Here is a 20,678-nt window from a genome sequence, read left to right on the forward strand (position 1 = left end):
AGGTGTATAAATGGGTACCGGCGAATCTAATGCTGGGTGTAACCCTGCGATGGAAAGAAGAAGAAGGATTGATTTCTTCACCTCGCATGAACTCAGGTTACGCAACCAACCCTTGTAGTTTAAGTTGAAGAGAAGGTACGTGCTACACAAAGCACCAAAACGTGATAAATGAGCAAAATATCCTAAGCAAAGAGAGCCAGATTACTGACTGATTTCAAGTTAGGAATGAAACATACGAAGGACTGGTAGGAATAGCTGATAATCAATTCAATGCGGTTTGTACCTGTAGGGAATACGTTTTTTTGTTCATTTTATACGCAGTATTCCAGAATATGTATTCCTGTTCCACTGTATCATTGTTTTGGAATGGTGCTTGGAAGGTAAGCTGTAGGCCGAAGGCAAAGAAGACTTAGGTTTAGACCCATTTTGCGTGTCGTGGTGTTGGCTATAGTAAAAATGGAAAATTGAAGAAACAAAGAAACTTACGTAAATTCCTTTCAAAAGACAGTAAGGAAACCGAAAGAGCTTTTCGCTGGCTTTACCCCACACACCTATCTTTGATTTTTCTTTGCTTGAACTTTTTCTAATCAGTTTTACACCATTTACGCCATAACTCTTCTCAACTTGTTCATTAGCTAAAACTTGAATACCTAACTACTTTCCTTTGCGTTTCATTTCAGCTTAATGAGTGTGACATATGGTACGACTTCAGTTTATCCATCTCGTGCGTTTGATCCGGGAGCCACCATAACAGCTATTCAACAGGAAAAGTAAGTCCAAAAATTCACAATTCAATGAAGAACAATTCTTATTACTAACTGAAGTGTTTTACGCGGTTTTCTTTGTTCAAGGCTGTACTTTTCTCTTTAACATGTGTCAAGACTCTTGACACATGTTAAAGAGAAAAGTACATATGATACATATGGGAAATATGACCTAGACGCATTGTTCGTCTGAGACAAATATTGCGTCCGTTGTATTCGTTTAAACGGCGCGCAAAACAGACTTTTGTATCTATCAGGGACTTTTAGGGAAAAAATGATATGAAGATTTCATCGTAGTCTGAAATTTGTCGATTCCGTTTGTTTTTTAGATGTACGGCTCTGTATGGTACTCCGACAATGTTCATCGATATCCTCAACCACCCTGCTCTCAACGAGTTCGACATCACCAGTCTTTATACGGGTAAGTGTGAAAAATCGTTTGCCGACCTTCACATTTTCCCGCTCCATTTTTTTCTGCAAGAACAGAAACTTTATTACAGCTGTTTTCAAATGACTGTCCAAAATAATTACGCGATTGCAATTGTTCCGCTTAGTGTTTGGTTTAAAAATCTCTCGCCAGTTTAGAGCGGTTTTCAAATTAGTGTCGTAAAACCAAAACCAAAGTAATTACTTTGGCCAATCAAAAAGGACGGATACAATTCGGTAAACCAATCAAAACTCGAAGTAATTACACGTAGCCGACACAAAGCGCGGGAAAATGTGAACACGCGAGCCAAGAATGGTTTTGGTTTCACTTCTGATTGGTTGAAAAAGTGGCGCGAGAACTTTGAACCAATCACTGAGTGAAGTAATCATAAAGCAAAGCAATTCGCTAATTACTTTCGACACTCAATTGAAAACCGCTATATCAACCAATGAAAAAGAAAGCCAAAACCAAACACGACTTGCACGCGCGATTTTTTCCGCGCTTTTAGCAGGTTACTTGAAGTTGCTACGAATTTGGATTGGTTCATTGTGCTGTTTGTACCTGCTGTGATTAGTCTCAGTAATTACTTTGGTATAGCTGCTCTTTGGTATTTGTTTTACGACACTCAATTGAGAACCGCTCTAGCAACAGCAAACGCGCAAGTAGCTATCCAGCAAATCGAGCCCGGGCGGTTCTAACGAAAAAGAAAAAAAAAAGATACAAAAGTGTAAATCCTAAACTCCTACATACACACTCCAATGTAAGTCAAACAAATACCTACCTCGACATTGTAAAATGGGAAACGAAGCAGTGGTGATATGTTTGTTATGACTGAGCTTCAGAATGCGTTGTTCAATTTTGGCAAACTTTAATGGAATCATAGTTCATATAGATAATCTAGAAATTTCAAGAGCGAGAACAGTGACATCGCGCTTTTAGTAACTTGGCTGTGACCATGCGCATGGCTGTCTTTTAGAAAAAGGGTGTGGTTTGCGCGTGGTCAGGTCCAAAACAGTGAACAAAGACATAAAACAAAGAAACTTGTTGAATTTCATGACCATCTCCATATACTGATCTCCAATTTCAAGGATTTTAAGATGATGTTTCTTTAATTCAAATTAGAATTGAGGTTTCTTTAATGCATTTAGAGGTCTTCACAAATCTGACATGCTTCTGTGAACCCCCGAAACTTTTCGTGCGCTGGTATTTCGTGATTCATGATTTCCTTTGTCTTTTCAAAAGGGAAATGTTTTCTTTTCCTCACCTTGAAAGATATATTTAAAACCAGCAGAGCTTTAAATCGGGACAGCCGACGCCAACCGGCTGGGCGGGAGGTTGTGAGTTCAACTCCGGTCGGACTAATACTCAGGATCTTTAAATAACTGAAGAGAAAGGGCTGCCTTTGTAATTACATCCGCAAAATGGTTAGACGTTCAAGTCTTCTCAGATAAGGACGATAAGCCGGAGGTCCCGTCAGTCACAATCGTTCTGCACAAACTCTGTGGGACGTTAAAGATCCCACACACTAGTAGGGCACGGAATTCCCTGTGTTGTGGTCTGACTTTTGCTTCAGCAATGTGGTCGGCTCGTCGTTATCTTCTGAATGGATTACTACTGATCTATGAGACCACATAACAGCAACAGAGAGAGTCAGGACGTTTTATTGGGTATCAATCGTGCATTCTACCTCTGCGACCCGGGTTGAACTCTTGGCCCCGACGTCGTATGCGGGCTGAGTTTCAGTCGATCTCAATCTGACTGCGTGGGATTTCTCTGGGTATTCCGGTTTGCCTGTCTCGTCAAAATCGACTCCCAGTCAATTAAATCCTTCTGGGGGCGGATACCCTCGATAGGGATAACCTCTGGTATCCTTCCCTTTCAATTGAACTGAATGATTGAAGTTGCTATTACCTAGTCAAGGTGAAGGAGTAAGTCCAAGTATTGAAATTGGAAACTGCCAGAAACGGATGTGGAAATGTGTTGTATTCTTTACAACAGGGGTCATGGCTGGCTCGCCCTGTCCGATAGAAGTTATGAAGCAGATCATCACCAAACTACACATGCCTCAAGTAACGGTAGGTTTATCATTAGGGAGCTTAAGCAACGACAGCGGCGACGGCAAAGAGAACGTTACAAATTTGCATATTTAGTGGCAAAAACAATAGCTTTGCACGCCCCGCACGCGCGTTTTTCACTTTTGTCCATTTCTTTGTGTCGTCTGCCAAGACAACTACGTGAAATAGCCAAATTTGAGGTTTTGTGAACTTCAGCACTTGAGGATAAATTTTCATTTCTCCCCTAAATTAAGGGCCGTTCCGACCAATGTCACTTTTGAGGAACTACCACACCCTTGTCATATCAAAATGGTTGAAATAGTCACGAAGTGATTAAAACAACGTGAATTTATATTTTGAGATGATATTCTTGTCGCCGTCGTCTTTGCGTAAGCTCCCTATTGATGTCCACTGTGGCGCGAGTTGTCAAGAAAATGCACGTTGTTAGATGCATGCATGCTTAATTTTTGATTATTGTCAAGATTGTTTCTTGAAACTTAACTTGTTGTCTAATCACTCTGCAGTGAAACGACAACAAAATAATTTTAAACTAAGTAACAGTGAGAAAACAATTCAAGTATACAGGAGGGTGGATCTCGTTTATTGATCAGATAGGAGAGCCCCAACTTTGACGATGAGATGAATGTCAGCATTAGGGTTTATTTCAAGATTGCATTATCATTACTGTGTATGGGCGTACTAGTCAGAGACATTTAAGTGATGTGGATGTTGAGGTGAGAACGGCAAGGGAACACTTAAAGCTTAACAAATTCGATGTGCGTCTTACCAAATACATTTACATCTACAAATGGTAGATTCGCCCCGTTTTCCAGCTTTTATCTTCTTACAACTTGAATCCATTTCAGATTTGTTACGGTTTGACGGAAACAAGTCCAGTTACTACTCAGACACTTATGAATGATCCAGTAGATCTGCGAGTTTCCACTGTGGGGCGAGTGCACCCTAATACAGAGGTAAGTAATGCGTGCGTGTAAAAAGAAACCTTTTGTCTAACCTCTATGCCCTTACAAAAAAAATGTAACGAAGTTAAATAAGTAATTAATTTGTCCCAATGGCAAAAAAGGAACTGTTCATCGGCGTTCGTATTTGGCTTTTGCCGTTTCTCATCTTTAAGCGATGCTGGCATCGGAGGTCGTGGGTTCGAATTCCTTTGAAGTCGCCTGAAATTTTCAGGTGTCAATTGCGAGGATTACTTCTACATTTCGTCCATACCCCACACATCAGGGCCCGGTTGTTCGAAAGCCAACTAGCTTTAATCCAGGATTAGCGTTAACTTTTGTCTCATGTTTTCAACTTTTTGGTGAAAGTTTCTTTTGCTTATTTTTGTTTTTCAAGATTGACGTCTTCTCATGTAAAGTTTTGCTGAATATCAGCGTTGAACAGCATTTGGGAGTTGAGAAATAAACTACTTGGTTAATTTATAATCTTAGATTAGCGTTAATCGGCTTTTGAGGAACTGGGCCCAGGTGTATATATTCATTGATGCATATTTATCTTGATGTTTTTAGGCAAAAATTATCAACAGTGACGGCCATGTTCTACCCATCAACACCTCCGGGGAGATTTGCTTTCGAGGTTACAATGTGATGCTGGGATACTGGGAGGATAAAGAGAAAACTGACGCCAGCATTGATGCTAGCGGTTGGTTCTACAGCGGGTACGTCCTTCATGATTGGTATCTTCAAAGATAACAAAGTTGGCCGAGTTTGAACTTAGTCTTTTTTGTCTTGAAGGGATTTGGCAACTATGGACGAAAATGGATACATAAAAATTATAGGCCGTATAAAGGTGAAATATTCATTTAAGCCGAGTACCTTGTTTTCTTGCAACTTGCGCCGTCTGATAAACTTGATCCGAGTTATTTGTTTTTTGTTTTCTTTCTTCAAGGATTTGATAATTCGTGGAGGAGAGAACATCTATCCAACCGAAATTGAGCAGTTTTTGTACAAGCACCCAAAAATACAGGATGTACAGGTATCATTACACGTGCCAGTATTGATTGACGTTCTTTTGATAAAGCGATAACATAACCCTCTGTTTGAGAGCGAGTTAAATGCGTATTTTCGAGTATTCGTTGTGATTGTAAATAGTTCGTTTTGTGAACCCAGAATCTCGTTTTGCCTCTCAACCCAGCTCTAAGCAAATACGTCTCTCTTTTGTGCAAAGACAGCAGTGTGTAAATACTTTCAGTTACCATAGCGATGCCTTGTTTCGTCACGTTGCGCGCGCAGGAAGTTGATTTTAAAGATGCACGAGCAAATGACCACGGCGACAAACCGTTGGCTTCCGGACAAGGCAAGCCCGTTCTCTCCCTCACTACTTGTAGGTATGTTGTTTGGTTAAAAGGCAAATACAAAGAAGCACGATTCAAATTTCTGTCGACTTCACTGTAAAATCAGGAGCCCATCCCCCGGAGCGTGCAACTTAACTATACTTGTGCAACGGCGTTTTCACAAGTAAGGTTATTTTAAGATTGAATTTCCCGCTAATGAGACTCCCACAGGAGCCCGATGACCAATTACAAGAAATTAAGCTGATGTCATAGGGTCACCGAACCGGAACTGCCTTTGTTTTTTTACCTAATTTGCGGGAAGGGCTAGTCTAAAAATAAACCTACTTGTGAAAACGCCGTTTCACAGACGCTGTATGGAAGTTGCACGCTCTAGGATGGGCTCCTGTTAAAATTGACGACCATCGTGATGCTTTATTCTTGCATGCTAGCCATGCTCAGTCTTGTTTGAAGAGTTGTGCATATGCATTAGACACCGATTGCAACTATGTAGTCATACTCGCCTTTGGTTACCTGACACCATATATCACACCATAGATCGTTTTTGGAACTAATTACCTGATTGCCTAACATTCCCTCAAGCAGATCTCGCCTGTTATATAAGTGACGTAGTTATTATGTCAATTAAATCTACCCAAAGACAATTCTTGTCAGCTTCCCTCTGTTCAATGTTAGTGTAAATATGTTAATATCATCCACCCTAATTCAGTGGATTCTTTTAGGCTTTATTTTCATTTTTTCCCATACTCATTATTATTATTTTTTGTGTTTAAACACATTTTGCATTTACCCCATGAGCACAGAGTGGTCCTTGTGGGGGCTCGTGCTCACATTCATATTTGTGATTGAATAAACTGTAAGATGTAGGCTTAATTCTACTTCAATATTCCGGTAAGTTTGACATTGGAACTTTCTTTGTTTAGGTCATCGGTGTTCCTGATCCTCGCTTAGGAGAAGAAGTTTGTGCGTGGATCAAGTAAGAGTTTTTTTGCAGTTTCCTCCCTGCAATAAAAATATGGTGAAGGACAAACTCTAAAACTTTCCGCATGCTTTAAAAATGTTTTGAAACCCTACTCTCGGTTAGTCCCATTCTTCAGTGTCAAATCCATTGTAGGTAACCAGAATTGTCACCACTTTTGAATTGACATTTTTTCATAGACACACCATCGAATCAAACGGCAAAAAAGCCATCTTTGGCCTCTGATTGGATAATCTGCTCGCATGAAAGAATGAGAACTTACTGTCTTCTGAAATCCCATAATGCATCTTGTTTACCCCCCAAAATTTTTGCATAATCGTTGTTTGCAATTTCTCCTGGGACATGAAGATCTACCAAGAGAAATCGAAAGCAATGCCTGTGCAAATTTTGGGGGGGGGGGTAAACAAGGTGTATTATGGGATTTTAGAAAGAGAGAATCGACGCGAAGGGAACCTTGCTGTACCTCGGCAACAAACATTGAATTGAAAGAGGGAAGCTACCCCAGGGAACCGGCAATAGGCAACGTTCACGTTGGCGTCATTTGACTACAAATACCAGAATTCAGTTTGTTTTTCTTCTTTTCTTATTTCAATTTTGTATTCGTATTTCCAGCGGGGTAAAAATAACAATAGCTCCAATTAGCATGAGACAAGCAAAACCTGAAGGATTCTGGGACTTGTAGTCAAATGGCGTCATCATGCAAATGTCCTATTGCTTTAAACTACCGTGTGTAGAATTTCTGTTTTACATTTAAGATTGCATGCCGGAGAGTCAGCCACTCCAGAGGAAATCAAAGAGTTTTGTAAAGGCCAGGTATTTTCCACTTTTTGTGAATGTGGATTTGGAATTCGAAAAGAAGATTTGAATTCTTAACTGAGTATTTATGATTTTTTTTTTAAGTTGGCTCACTTTAAAATTCCCCGTTATATCAAATTTGTGGATGACTTTCCTCTCACTGTCACCGGAAAAGTAAGTGGACACAGAACGTTATCAAGTCCACTTCTGTGCGGGTCGCAATCATCAGCACAGAAGTGGACTTGTTTATTTTATATTTTAGACGTCAAAAAGAGGTTTAAAGAGGAAAAAAACAATCGTGCATGTGCGGTACGATTTGATTGGATAAAATTTTTCTGTCTTTTTGTGAGGGTGGGAAGGAGTCGGGGAGGACGTGTAATGCCGGTCCGTAAAAAGGTAGGAAAGGAAAGGAGAGGAAAGGAACTTTATTTAAGTGTCTAGTCTTCTAGCGCTGGAGCACTAATCCGGAGGACACTGCAAACTGAAATCATCAAATTAACGCAAATCAAATCAAATGTTGGTTTTTTTAGAAGAGGGGAAAACAGGAGTACCCTCTCGGAGCAGAGTACAGAACCAAAAAAATTGTGCTTAAATTAAGCAAAGATGACGTCGACGGTTACAAAAGAAAGGTCGTGTTCTATTGGGATCAACCGTTTCAACCGCAACCGGTTTCGGTTGAAGCGGTAACTCCTAGCTGGGAATAGTTATTACCACACTTCTCAGCGTTGACAAGTTGAGGCTCGAAAGGAACAAGGAAGGAGTAAACGACGGTTGCTGCCAACGCTTTTTCAACCGTTTCAACCTACTTTGATGCCGGTTGAAAAAGTTGATCAACCAAACCAACCGAAAACGGTTTTTTCCCAATAGAACACGAAAAAACCCAACCAACCCAACCAACTAAAAATGGTTGGCCCCAATAGAACACGACCAAAGTTTAGTGAACAAAAACAATGGCTTTGCACGCGACGCACGTGCGTTTTAAATTTTGGTACATTTCTTAGCCGTCCTCGTCTTGACAGCAGGGAGCTTAAGCTACGACAACGGCGACGGCAACGAGAACGTCACAAATTTGCATATTTAGTAGAGAAAAAAAATAGCTTTGCGCGCCCTGCACGTGCGTTTTTCGCTTTTGTTCATTTCTTCTCTTTGCTGTCGTCAGCAAAACAACAGGGAATTTAAGATCTACGACGGCAACGGTCGACGAAAACGTCACCTCAAAATATAACTTGGCTCTATCATAAGTCTTTCGCGATCATTCAGTCTCGTTCACGTCCTGCAATATGGGCGAAGTATCCTAAAAATAAATTGGTACGAACGGCTTCAGAGTTAAAAAAGAGAATGAAGGATTCTCTGTTGCATGCTTACGTTGTCGTCAAAACCTCAAATTTGGTGATTTCACGTCGTCGTTATGCAGAGGACCGCTAAGATGTTTGCTAAAATCCACGATTATTTATGCTCTTTTAATCAATGATGTTACTGTTTTCTGGCGATGTCGTAGTCGTAGCCGTCGCCGTCGCCGTTTCTTAAATTCCCTAACAACGTGAAATAGCCAAATTTGAGGTATTATGAAGAACGTCAGCACTTGAGGATAAATTTTCATTTTCTCCACTAAATTAAGCGCCGTTCCGACCAGTGTCACTTTTGAGGAACTACCACACCCTTGTCGTATTAAAAAGGTTGAAATAGTCAATAAGCGATAAAAACAGCGCGAGTTTATATTTTGAGATGACGGTCTCGTTGCCGTCGCCGTTGTCGTTGCTAAAGCTCCCTAACAAGTTTAAGAAACGACGACAAAATTATGTTCCTGTATCAGTTTACCTTTAATTGACACCAAATTTTTCGAGATTTTATAACGAAATACGTCTCTCTCTCTCAAAAAACGCATTGGAAATTATGACATCCTCAACTTGAAATTTCTGCTCGCTAAGTCCTCTGTTTTGACTTCACATATTCTCGTGAACTGGGAACAAAACATATCAAGATACATGTTAGATGGATCATGAGTCGAAATCTGATTCTGTTCGTTTTTACAGGTGCAAAAGTTTGTCATGCGAGAAAAAACGAAAGAGGAACTTGACCTTTAACCGAGTAAGTTAACAGCTACAAGCAAGAAAAAACGCTTGATCGTCTCTGGATGGCTGCAGTACGGAGGAAAAAGGAATAATTGGCTAGGGCAAGAATGCCGGGTGCTCACTACTATTTGAATAGACGGGAAATTCCGGTTGGGGAACAAAATGACAAGCAATTTGCAAAATACATCGACTAATAGAGCGTAAGAAAATCGTTTTTTAAACCGTGAAACAGCACGAAAGTTCTTAAAAACGTCCTAGAAACGAAGAATCAATCAAATGGTAAAGGAATAGCCAGTGCTTCCGTTTCTGATGGAATATTAGGAGTACCTCTGTAAGTACTAAACAATTTCCAAACACTTTTTCCAGAAAACAACTATCGTATATGATATTCAACCGATATTTCCAACAGTGATTTTTACGGAAATGGACCGCCCCATTTTCTCCTGCATAAGCAAGAGAAGGAACGGATAATTATATGATTCCAATACAAAGCTGGTAAACGTGGCTGTTGAGCTTGCCACCGGTTAAAGAAGCTGACTGGCTCAGACGTCTTTGCAGACTTTCCCAAAAAAATGACGGCAATTTCAAGGGGCATTCTAACAGTCAGTTGTTGTAGTTTGTGGCCGGGGAAAATTTTGTATCGATTTTCATCCACAAGGTATTACAGAAATGAATCCATGTCGAAAGTAAGATATTCATTTATCTGAGTGTTTTGGTTTCGAATTCTCTGGATATCAAGTAAAATATTACTCCATGAGTGTGGACTCTCAATTTAAAGTGGTATTTAGACGAAGCCTAACATACAACGGTAGTTTTTGTTAGAGTTCGCCTTGCGACAGATGACTTGAGAATTCAGGAGAAGAATTCTCCACCAAGAAGTGTTCGTGGACAAGGTTGGGAATTTATTGAGTTGTGTCTCTTATGTCGCATATTGAACATCAAGATTTGAGCAAAACACTGACATACGAGCGTATCTCAGATCTGTTCTTAGTATTTTGTAGCATAGTCTAGCATATATAAATAATATAATTGTCATGATGAAATTGATAACCATACCCGGCACAAAATAATTTTTCTACCAGTTGTAATAATTTTGCTCCATGGTTGTCGCCTTTTTGACCTGATAGTCGTATTTTGTGTGCAAAGCTTTTGTTTGTATCAAGACACTTTTGCAAGTATAACAACACCATTTTGATGCAAGTTTTAAAATTCAATCGTGCTTATTTTCTTAAAGGATGTTTACTTGTACATACTCTTAAAACACGAATAAGCATTACTTGTGAATAATTAACGAGCCACGCTTTTATTCTAATTCGTAGAAATAAAATATATGGCAGAAGATTGAGAGAGGTCTTGGTACAGAGAGAGATCTTGTTGCGTTCGACCTATAAAATGATTGGAGTTTAATTTCCATGTGATGTGAGTTTTATGTCCATTTTCATTTATTGGTTAACTCGGATGAAAAAATACGGGTATCATTAATCTTAAAAGTTGATAAGTAATGCTTTGGTCCCTTAACTTTTAACGGTAGCTTATTTTGTGGACACTTTTAACAATTTTTTGGCGATTACAATGTCGTTCCCAAGAACTGCCCTTTCAAGTCCTTCAACTTTGGGTGGGGAAATGTGCTGGGATGGAAGTTGGGTAAAAGCTCAACTTGGTTGAAAAGTTGTTAATTTTTGTCAGTTTTAAGGAAGGTATTTCCTAAAAGGGTAAAGAGTTTCCAATGACACTTCAGTCAGAGGCAAAAAATTTGCAGTTTCATCCGTCAAAGGGTGTAGAACCGGAAAACGCGGTTTCTTAGGTGGGATAAACATGTTCCTTTATAGAATATTAATCCTAGGATAGAAGAATTAAGTGAAACACTGAACTCGCTTATAGCCTGTCTGCCCTGGAGTCACCTGTGACGTTGAACTGTCGAAGGAAAACCTTCAAAAGTAATCTCCTTCAAAAAATTTACCAAGTCTTTCCAGAGCTGTTGCAATACGTGAATTGTTATTATTTCGTAAAACGTCATTCCCGGAGGCGTGATCATGACGTATGAAAAACTTCACTGTTCGTGATCAAAAAGCATGAAGAAGACCAATATTGCACCTGAAGGGAGAATATTTAATGGTTTTTTTCAATCGTGGTCACAATTGTACAATGACGCGTAATCCGTTCGAATCAATGGATTCCACAACCTTCAATGGAAAAAGCAACAAGAGAAAGGTTGGGTTTTTATAGAAAGTTTATCTCCATTAGATTAATAGTGTAATATAATGAGTAATTTGAACCCCATAAATCAAATTTCATGGCTTGCGTAAACTGCGTCGTTATTTGTCGACATTTGTCAAATATCGGTCAACCCCACCCACCCCCCCAAGTGGCACGAGTGATCCGTTGTTGAGCCTCTGAATGCAAATACCAGCACGTTGTCTTCGACTGTGCGGTTTACTATTTCCCTTTACGATTACCCCAAGTCAAAGTCTTTTCGCCTTCCATGAACTTTTTTTGCTCGTTTTGTTTTAAGTATGCATTAGGTCACGAGAGGAATGCAGGAGCTCCTTGTTTGAATTGCGATCCAGTGAAATGCGAAGGAGGACTTGATTTGCACTTTTGGAGGTAATAAAGCAAGGTTTATCTAATTTTCGAGAGGGGTAGGGGAGGGGGGGATGGAAAATGACCAAAATTTTTTATTGCACTGCCCGCCTGCAAACGAAGGAAAAAAATTCGTAAGTGAATCAACATGGGAAAATTCGAGCAAACTTTAACGTGGATAAACATTGATCGTAACTTTGAACAACAGATACTCAGAAAAAAGTTCCCAGCCACCCTTCGAAAATTAAATGCTTCTTCCTTTATAACTTTTGCAAAACGGCAATACAGCACAAAACAGAAAAAGCAAGGTGACACATGCTTACACCAACCCGGTGTGATCCCCGGTGTGGCCAACACATCACGCAAGCGCACAACCATTTCACCCGGTCCGGCAGCCACGGACAGCTGTTTCGGTCTTGTTGGGCCTCATAAACACAGTCATCTTCAGATTTACACTTCTTTTCCCAGTAGCCCCCCTCCCACAGAGTTACCTAGAGGTTCATCTTACAATGCTAGGATGATTATGACATACTATGATTATACGTCACAATTTGTTGCCTTGACTAAAACGAAGAACTCGATGTCATAGTGTTTGGTTAGGGTTTTGGTTGGTCCAGGGATTAAGTTGACTTTGTAACGCCTACACAAGTTATGTGCCCAACCACCTAATAGTTAACAACTATTCACCGAAGTGGAGGTGGCTATTGGTGGATATTTACCGAGCTGCGAAGTGGCGGGGTTAATATCCATCACTGGCCACCGACACTGAGGTAAATAGTTGTTTTGGTATATACTAAAACAGTGAGATAATAAATCACAAAAAGACGATTTTGACTCATTTATCCTGCAACGAGTACACTATTTTCGGGCGTAAATCCCGCGCGAGTTGTTCGGAGGTGAATAGCAAATGATATTAGCAGTTTGAGTCGCCAATCAGAGAGCGCGCCTTAAAGGCTATCCCATGGAGGCTATCCCATGGAGGCTATCCCATGGAGGCTATCCCTGGAGGGCGGAGGGGTTGGTGCAGTGATAAGATCTCTGCCTTCCAACCCTAAGGTCCCGGGTTCCATTCCCGGTTCTGCCGAGAGAGGAATATTTTGCGATCTTCTTTCCCGCTGAAGTTCACTCAGCTTTCCATCCTTCCGAGGTCAGTAAAATGAGTACCAGCATGCATGGACTGCTCAGAAGCGGCTGCAATTTGCGCCTGTATATGCTTCCAGTCCGCTGGGGGTAAATTGATCATTGTAAAGCGCCTTTGAGACTTGTGATAAAGGCGCTATATAAATGCACCACTTTACTTTACTTTACATGTGACTGTTTCAGTGTATATTTAAGTACCAGTTTAGTCATCAATTTTTTTCCTTCCTGACTAGGAAAATCTGTAAGACATGCAAGTGTAAAGCAGAGGAACATGATATCAAAAGGACAGAAGAAGAGGCTTACGAGCATGTGGTCCACAAGCTGTTCTCCAAAGATTCCCCTGTGTCACATATCCACGATTACTTCCGCAAATTAGGGGACGCAAATAACACTCAGCGGTCCCAGTATGCTAAGCAGTTTGCGTGGTGTCCAACCGGCCTGGAAGATCGATTGGTTTGTATGATGTCATGTGAATTTATCCTTGACCTTTTTCATTGAGAAGATTCAAAAGCAGACGCCTGGTTTAGTTTTCCGATTAAACTCTTCCGTCCATATGGTAACTGTTGTATTTCGTTTCTCTGACAGTTGATGAAATATATGGAGGCACTACCCCCTCAGGTCGAGCCTAAAATAGGAAGTGATGGTGCCAAGTACCGTCGCAAGCAGATCATGTATCAGTTGCCAATTCATGACCATGATGAAAATTACTGTGACAATTTGACGGAACCAGAGAAAGCGAGTATGCGGCAATTCTGTGATGACAGGAACCAGAATGCTTTGGGTGTGGGTTATGTGCGAGAAAAGAACAACCCTGTCTCTAAGTGGGTGAGTGAACTTTTTACTACCCGAACTCGAAGGTCTACAGTAGTTCGAAGGCTGTACTTCGTGCTACAGCCTGCGAAGCCGTTAATTTCTGTGAAAATAAAGAATAAAAATAAAAATAAAAAACAAGCAATTAGGGGAGGATAGCACAGTCGGTAAGTGCGACTTGGTGCAAGAGGTCTCGAGTTCGATCCCCGGATTTCACATCCTTGTTTTGACTTCTTTCCTTTCAGTGTAGCTTTAGTAGTATATTTAAATACCCGCAAAAAGGAGCGATGATGCAGAGGGGGGAGTAAAATGAGCGCACGTCGACCTCATGTGTGTCACTTGAATTACTCAAGTGAAGCTATGATCCTCGCAGTTATGAACGCAATATTAGCAATTGCATAGAGAAGCCTTGCGATACTGGTGCGACGCTCTAACCAACTCAGCTATGAAGCCACTGATGTTGGGAGCTGGTCATTTGTGGATTCTGATTTTCACTTGATGAATGAATCAACGAATGAAATGCCATATGAACCGCTTTACTTTTACTTTACTTTAGAGTTGAAATAATTGCGAAGTGAAGTGACGTCAGTTCTTGTAACCGCAAAGTTCCATTATTATTTATTTATTTATTTTTGCATTTATTGCTTGTATTGATGTACGTGAAGAACAACAAATTATTTCGTTTACCGGTGAATGATATGAAACTTGTTTGTAGGTTTGTTACCGATGCAATGGTGACATTAGCCTTGGAGAGGTTGCTGTGTTTGCATCTCGTGCAGGAGAGAACAAGTGCTGGCACCCAGGATGCTTTGCGTGCATCGTCTGTAACAACATCTTAGTGGATCTGATTTATTTCTACAAAGATGGCGGCATCTACTGTGGCAGACACTATGCTGAGTTGTTTAAGCCCCGTTGCTCTGCTTGTGATGAGGTAGGAAATCATTCATCGAGTCACAGATATTGTTTCCTCTTTCTTCTCCAATCCCTGCGACACAGCTTATTCTGATAAACTTGTAGAAAGTTAAAAAACTTCTCTTGTCCCGTTAATCTAAAAAAATTGTTGAGACATTTTTACGAATCGCCCTTTCCCCACAAAATAATGTTGAAACAAAGGTGGCCAATGATTTACACTTCTTCCTGATCATGATAGACCTATTTAGCTTGTACGTTTTGTTTTCCCATTTCAGACCACGTGATGTTACTCTAGGGAACAGTGTCTTTCAAATGTCGTCTTCTCCACGTGCTTATGTATGCATAACTTACGTAAAAACAAAAAGAAAATTCCCTTGGGGACATCACGTGGTCTGAAATGGGAAAACAAGACGTACAAGCTAAAGAGGTCCATTGTGTTGGTTGAGGCCGGGAAAGGCCTTCTCTCCAAGTTATGGTCCAAAAGTTCGAAAATGGGAAGAGTATCGACTCTTTTTGTCCAAGATTGTAACTCCTGCGTCCTTTCTGGCTCAGTGATAGAGCTTCCGAACATTTTCGTTGGTGCTTCGGGGACGCTCGCAACTTCTGTTCGGAGCAGTCCGATTTTTTCGACTATCCTCGAGCCCTCGTTTGACAAATACATCGTTATCATTATCAGCTCTTGCTTAGTCCATTCTTTATTACTCACAGTTAATCTATGCTGAGGAGCATGCACTTGAGGCAAGTGGTAAGAACTGGCACCAGAATCACCTATGCTGCGACCACTGTGACGAGCCTTTGTCAAAGGAATCACTCAAAACAGTGGATGGAAAACCATCTTGCAGCCATTGCTATGACAAGAACAACGCCAACATGTGTGATTATTGCGGAAAGGTTATTGCTCCTGGCACAAAAGATCATGTTGATGTGAAAGGCAAGCATTGGCATGAAAAATGTTTTGTTGGCTCTCAGTTGGAATTGGATAAGCGTTTAGTGAGTTGACTTTTCATCATTCGTTTAGTTCTTACAATTTGTGCGTTTTTCAATGCTAAGAAGCTGACGCATCATCAGTCTCAGCGGACGAATTATCGCAAGAGTAAATAAGGAAGAGTGTTCGCACTGTTCCTCAATTATTTATTTGCGGTCTTGACCCAGTATTTATTTTTAGATACACTTTACGCGCGAAAACAAACAAAGCGCTTAACCAATCAAGAGAGGTCATGTAATGCGGGACCAGCTGTGACGGGAACAAGTATTCTTAAACTAAACTCATTTGTCACCGTGCTGGGAAGCCCATTATGGTCGTATAAATACTCTCACTGACCTAATTCACTCTTGCTTATCGACAATAGTTCGTCTGACGGATGATTCCATCTGTTTACCAGTAATTATGCACAGACAAACAACGACTCTTTGCCCAAGTAAGTCCTCGCAGATAGACGTACGTTCTGTGTCTTGTATAAATGTGATTAGGTTGGTTTTTTTTGCAACAGGGACATCTTGTTCTCATTTTTTCTGAGAAATTCAAGAATACGTTTTCGCAATAGTAAGATTTACCCAAATTGCTCCCAAATTGCTCCCCATCAGCGTCAGAAAAGTGTCTATTTTTAAATCAAGTTTTGCGGAAAAATAAACAATAGTCCAAATCGGCTGACTCAATGTTGTACCCAATTCAAATCCTTTGGGAATAAAACGTTTTGTTCCAGGTATTTCCATATCATTTAAATGTGAATGCTACATTTTAATGCAAATACAATACACAAAGAATCGTAACCCGGGAGATTTGAATTGAGTGCAACAATGAGTTAGTCAATTTGGTCTATTGTTTATTTCCCCGCGAAACCTGGTTTAAAAATAGACACTTTTCTGACGCTGATGCGGAGTGACAAATTTGACCTGATGCGAGATTTTTACTCTTGGGCAATGGACACTGGTCTACGGGAACGAGAAAACACTCAGTCGTTGGTTTTACGCTTCACGACGTCAGCTGTTTGAAAACTGTTTTTACTTGTAGCCTGATCAGGAATTATTCTTTAATAACGACAAAACGACCTGTCGTCCAAGCTGTGAATCCAGTGTGCTCGAGGTATGCGAAGCTTGTGGCGAAGAGTTTTCCCCAGGAGAAGAGAAGATCCTTTACCAGTGCAAGAGCTTTCATCACAATTGTTTCACTTGCAATGAGTGCACGAAGCCCCTTGGAACTCAAGAGTTTGTCAAGAGGGATGGAAAACACTTCTGTAAGGAGTGTGCTGACGCACTTGATGCTAAGGTAGGGCAATACGATATTTCTGTAGCAAGAGAAGCTATTTTTTTCTATTCTTGATGTTGGTGATTGTCACTTTTCTTCTTAACTGTAAAAGTAAAATATATTAATAAGGTTGGTGTTGAGGGCGGGCATTCGTATGGGAATTTTTCGGAATAGGAATACACGAAATATTTGGTTTAACCGTTCTCATGAAACGCCTTCTATCTTTGGACAGGACGGAATAGTATTCCATTGACTTTTCTCTTGATAGGAGAATCTTGAAACGGAATGATAAAAATACAGTTTAAACAAAATACACTGAATGACACTCTTTTCGCAAAACAGTACGCATTCGTGTCAAATACAAACTATATTCCTTTGTGTTCAGGTCCACCACAAGTATCCCTCCTGTTTTGGGTGGATCAAAATAAGCGACCTTCGATGTCAAATTCACGGTACGGGAGGGAATGGGACTTACACTCCTGGACTTAAACATGCATAGTGGCCCGGATTTTGCACGTCTAGTTTCTTTTCTACTAAACAATCGTATTTTAACAATTTAGTAAAAATGAAGAAAGAATCGAAGTTCGTCCCACGTTTGATTCATTGGCACCATACGATAATTTGACAAACAATTCACATTTATTAACCAATTAAAACCAATTAATTTTCGCTATAGATTTGTGACCGTTGCAACGAGGCAATCAAGTCGTCCTGGGCCGAATATGACGGAAAAACCTACCATACGGACTGTTTCTCCTGTGCTCTGTGCTTTCAATCTATCGCGGGAAAAGCTTTCAAGAAACATGAAGGCAACAACATCTGCCATGACTGCTATCGCGTTAATTTTGGCAAGAGTTGCAACGCCTGCCAAAAGCCCGTTGAAGAAGGCGTCGAGTTTGTACCTTATGAAGGGGAGTTCTTTCATCTAGATTGCTTTACCTGTGCAAATTGTGGTCTGGCGTTAGAACTGAAGGAATTTTATGTCATCGGCAATGAAAAGATGTGCGTCAGTTGTTTCCATTAGCAATGATAACAAGAATACCATCATTCGCACGACACACTCCTCTCTCCTTTCCCCAAAAAAGTTCAAAACAAGGAACTCCTGACAAAACACTAGGGAACTTAAGCAACGACGACGGCGACAGCAACGAGAACGTCATCTCAAAATATAAATTCGCGTTATTGTAATCGCTTCAACCTTTTACATGACAAGGGTATGGTAGTTCCTTAAAAGTGACATTGGTGGGAACGACGTTAATTTAGGGGAGAAAATGAAAATTTATCTTCAAGTGCTGAAGTTCTTCATAAAACCCCAAATTTGGCTATTTCACGTTGTTGTTTTGTAGACGACGGCAAAGAAATGGACAAAAGTGAAAAATGCACGTGCAGGGCGTGCAAAGCTATTGTTTTCGTGCAATAAATATGCAAATTTGTGACGTTCTCATTGCCGTCGCCGTTGCCGTTGCGTACTGGACTTGTGGCAAACATTTGAGTACATTTTTTGCGGTGCTCTTCAAAGCAGTAACGTAAATCATAGCCTAAAATCAATGTTTTGACAACTAAAGCATACACATGTGAATCTTTCATTTTCATGTAATCAACCGTTCACTCCAATCCAGTGATAACCTACACCTGCATTGGCAAGGGTCAGTTTTTCCGTAGTTGAGCAAAGTGAACCTGGTGGCCCATAAAGTCGCTGAATACTTAAGATAATACAAAATTCTACTTTGAATGACTTTTCGTTGCTATAGCAGTCTTCGTTGCTTTAACTGCCTCCCGAGCGGAGAAAATTATGCCAAGTACACAGGAGTGTATACTTATTCTTTGTTATCTAACCACTCTGCAATGAAACGAAAACAAAATAATTTCTAACGTAGCATAAGTAAGAAAACACCTGTCAGATAGGAGAGGGCATCTCGTTTATTGATCAGACATAAATAGCCCTAAGATAGTACTGTTATGACAACACAATAAATGTAATAAACAACATTGCGGAAAGTCACTAAAACTTAAGTGACCAATAGCGGAGATCATGGGCCGTCGAAGTGACAGCTCCTAACGGACTAACTCTTTAAATATTCAATTCTTGGCATAATTACGCAGCCTGAAAACCAATAAAACTACATACCAGCAGAAAACTGTCTAACAATAACAACGTGAGGATTTATATATATATATATATCTATATAAAGTGTGAAACTTGATTTTCGTAAAACAGTGCTCAATACATAGAAGTAGAGCAAAATATATACGGAAGAAAAAACATGGTTGTATATATATGTAAAGGTTGTATTTATTCTCTATATTATGATATTTATGAACACTAAATATGAACAGTGGAAGATGCCTAAGGCTTTGACGAAGAAAAGTCATCTTCATTTAAAATGTGACTTCCTGACAAAATTATACCATTAAATATTTGCCATTTTGTAGGTTGTGCTCGATAGAATCGTTTCTTTCACATAGCTACCTTATGGGTTGTATGGGCTGCGGTGACTTGTCATCATCATCATCATCAGTCCTTTTTGCGCCATGGGACGCATAAGGCCTCAGCGGTGACTTGTCACTTATCGTTAATGTACCAGTCCCCCAGTTAGATAGAGGGAACAAACCGGGCGAGGACGTTGTATTGACCAATCGCACTCGTTTTTTGCATATCCAGTATTACCGTAAATCCTTCATTAAGTCTCCCAGGGGGCTTATGAATTTCAAGCACGTTTAAGACTTGATAGAGAGGGGGCTTATTCAATTGAGCGAAACGCATGGAGCCCGGTGACGAAAGCAAAAAAACAGAAGGAAGAAACAGACTAGACTTACGCTTCCTATCAATCGTTTTAAATACCATGAATAATCTGTTTTGTTATTTGCTGTTTGGTATGTTATTTTTTCTAGGTGGGTCTCCGTTTTCCGGGTCTTTGGTCGTCGATCTCCGCACACATCGACTTACAGAAACTCGAGTTATTCTCCTCTTTTTGCCCTTGGAATTTTGGGAAGGGGTAGTGTTTTTTTTTCCAGTACGTCAAAGATTGTTGTAATGATGAAAAAGAATAACTTCACCTTCGACTCTCGCGGGCTTATCGGATTTTTCGTTCAACGAATTACCTTTTCGAAGGATTTTAATGGTGCATGTGCTTTCCCCTCCTCTGTCGAAGTACTAACGATTTCACGAAATGTCTGAATTTGTGGCATCTATATAAGACATTGCTGAACAATATTAAATAGTAAAGGGGCTTTTACACCGTGAAATGTTGCAACTAGTCTCGCAACGAGTTTGGCCGTTCCAGGGTATGTTACACTGTGAAATGTTTCGTGCAACTTGTCCCGCCACAATGTCGCCAAAACATTACGAGACAAGTTGCACGAAAATAGCGCCTTAAACCTTGTCAGAGCAGATTGCCTTTCTTTTGGAGGGTGGACGCTAATTGGGACCGGACGGGAAAATTAATACTTGCGGTTAAGTGAAAATTCGCATTTTAGGTGGGGGAAAAACCACTCTTCATTAAAATTTCAAAACCTCCGTTTTTAATTCCAGGGGATGGCAATTTCAAATGGATCCTGGCGTACACCTTGCTATTTGAAATTCTCTGGC

General features: G+C 40.3%; 2 protein-coding genes across 2 annotated transcripts in view; both read left to right on the forward strand.

Moving 5' to 3' along the window:
• LOC137999847 (medium-chain acyl-CoA ligase ACSF2, mitochondrial-like) overlaps nucleotides 1-10,715 on the forward strand; it is a 21,904-nt gene extending 11,189 nt beyond the window's left edge. Inside the window, exons 9-20 of the mRNA XM_068845786.1 lie at nucleotides 322-380; nucleotides 681-770; nucleotides 1,094-1,185; nucleotides 3,190-3,266; nucleotides 4,112-4,219; nucleotides 4,775-4,923; nucleotides 5,000-5,054; nucleotides 5,154-5,240; nucleotides 6,480-6,532; nucleotides 7,291-7,348; nucleotides 7,436-7,504; nucleotides 9,364-10,715. Of these exons, the coding sequence (XP_068701887.1) occupies nucleotides 322-380; nucleotides 681-770; nucleotides 1,094-1,185; nucleotides 3,190-3,266; nucleotides 4,112-4,219; nucleotides 4,775-4,923; nucleotides 5,000-5,054; nucleotides 5,154-5,240; nucleotides 6,480-6,532; nucleotides 7,291-7,348; nucleotides 7,436-7,504; nucleotides 9,364-9,414 (948 nt within the window). The 3' untranslated portion in view covers nucleotides 9,415-10,715. The remainder of the gene's footprint in view (nucleotides 1-321; nucleotides 381-680; nucleotides 771-1,093; nucleotides 1,186-3,189; nucleotides 3,267-4,111; nucleotides 4,220-4,774; nucleotides 4,924-4,999; nucleotides 5,055-5,153; nucleotides 5,241-6,479; nucleotides 6,533-7,290; nucleotides 7,349-7,435; nucleotides 7,505-9,363) is intronic.
• Nucleotides 10,716-10,850: 135 nt separating this feature from the next.
• Nucleotides 10,851-20,097, forward strand: LOC137999848 (testin-like). Its single transcript, XM_068845787.1, has 8 exons — nucleotides 10,851-11,613; nucleotides 11,915-12,006; nucleotides 13,356-13,575; nucleotides 13,708-13,947; nucleotides 14,648-14,863; nucleotides 15,553-15,834; nucleotides 16,856-17,110; nucleotides 17,766-20,097. The coding sequence occupies exons 1-8, from the start codon at nucleotides 11,515-11,517 to the stop codon at nucleotides 18,111-18,113; spliced, it is 1,752 nt and encodes a 583-aa protein (XP_068701888.1). The 5' UTR covers nucleotides 10,851-11,514; the 3' UTR covers nucleotides 18,114-20,097.
• The last annotated feature ends 581 nt before the right edge of the window (nucleotides 20,098-20,678 follow it).

This window comes from Montipora foliosa, chromosome 4 (assembly GCF_036669935.1).
Source record: "Montipora foliosa isolate CH-2021 chromosome 4, ASM3666993v2, whole genome shotgun sequence".
NCBI classification, from domain to species: Eukaryota; Metazoa; Cnidaria; class Anthozoa; order Scleractinia; family Acroporidae; genus Montipora; species Montipora foliosa.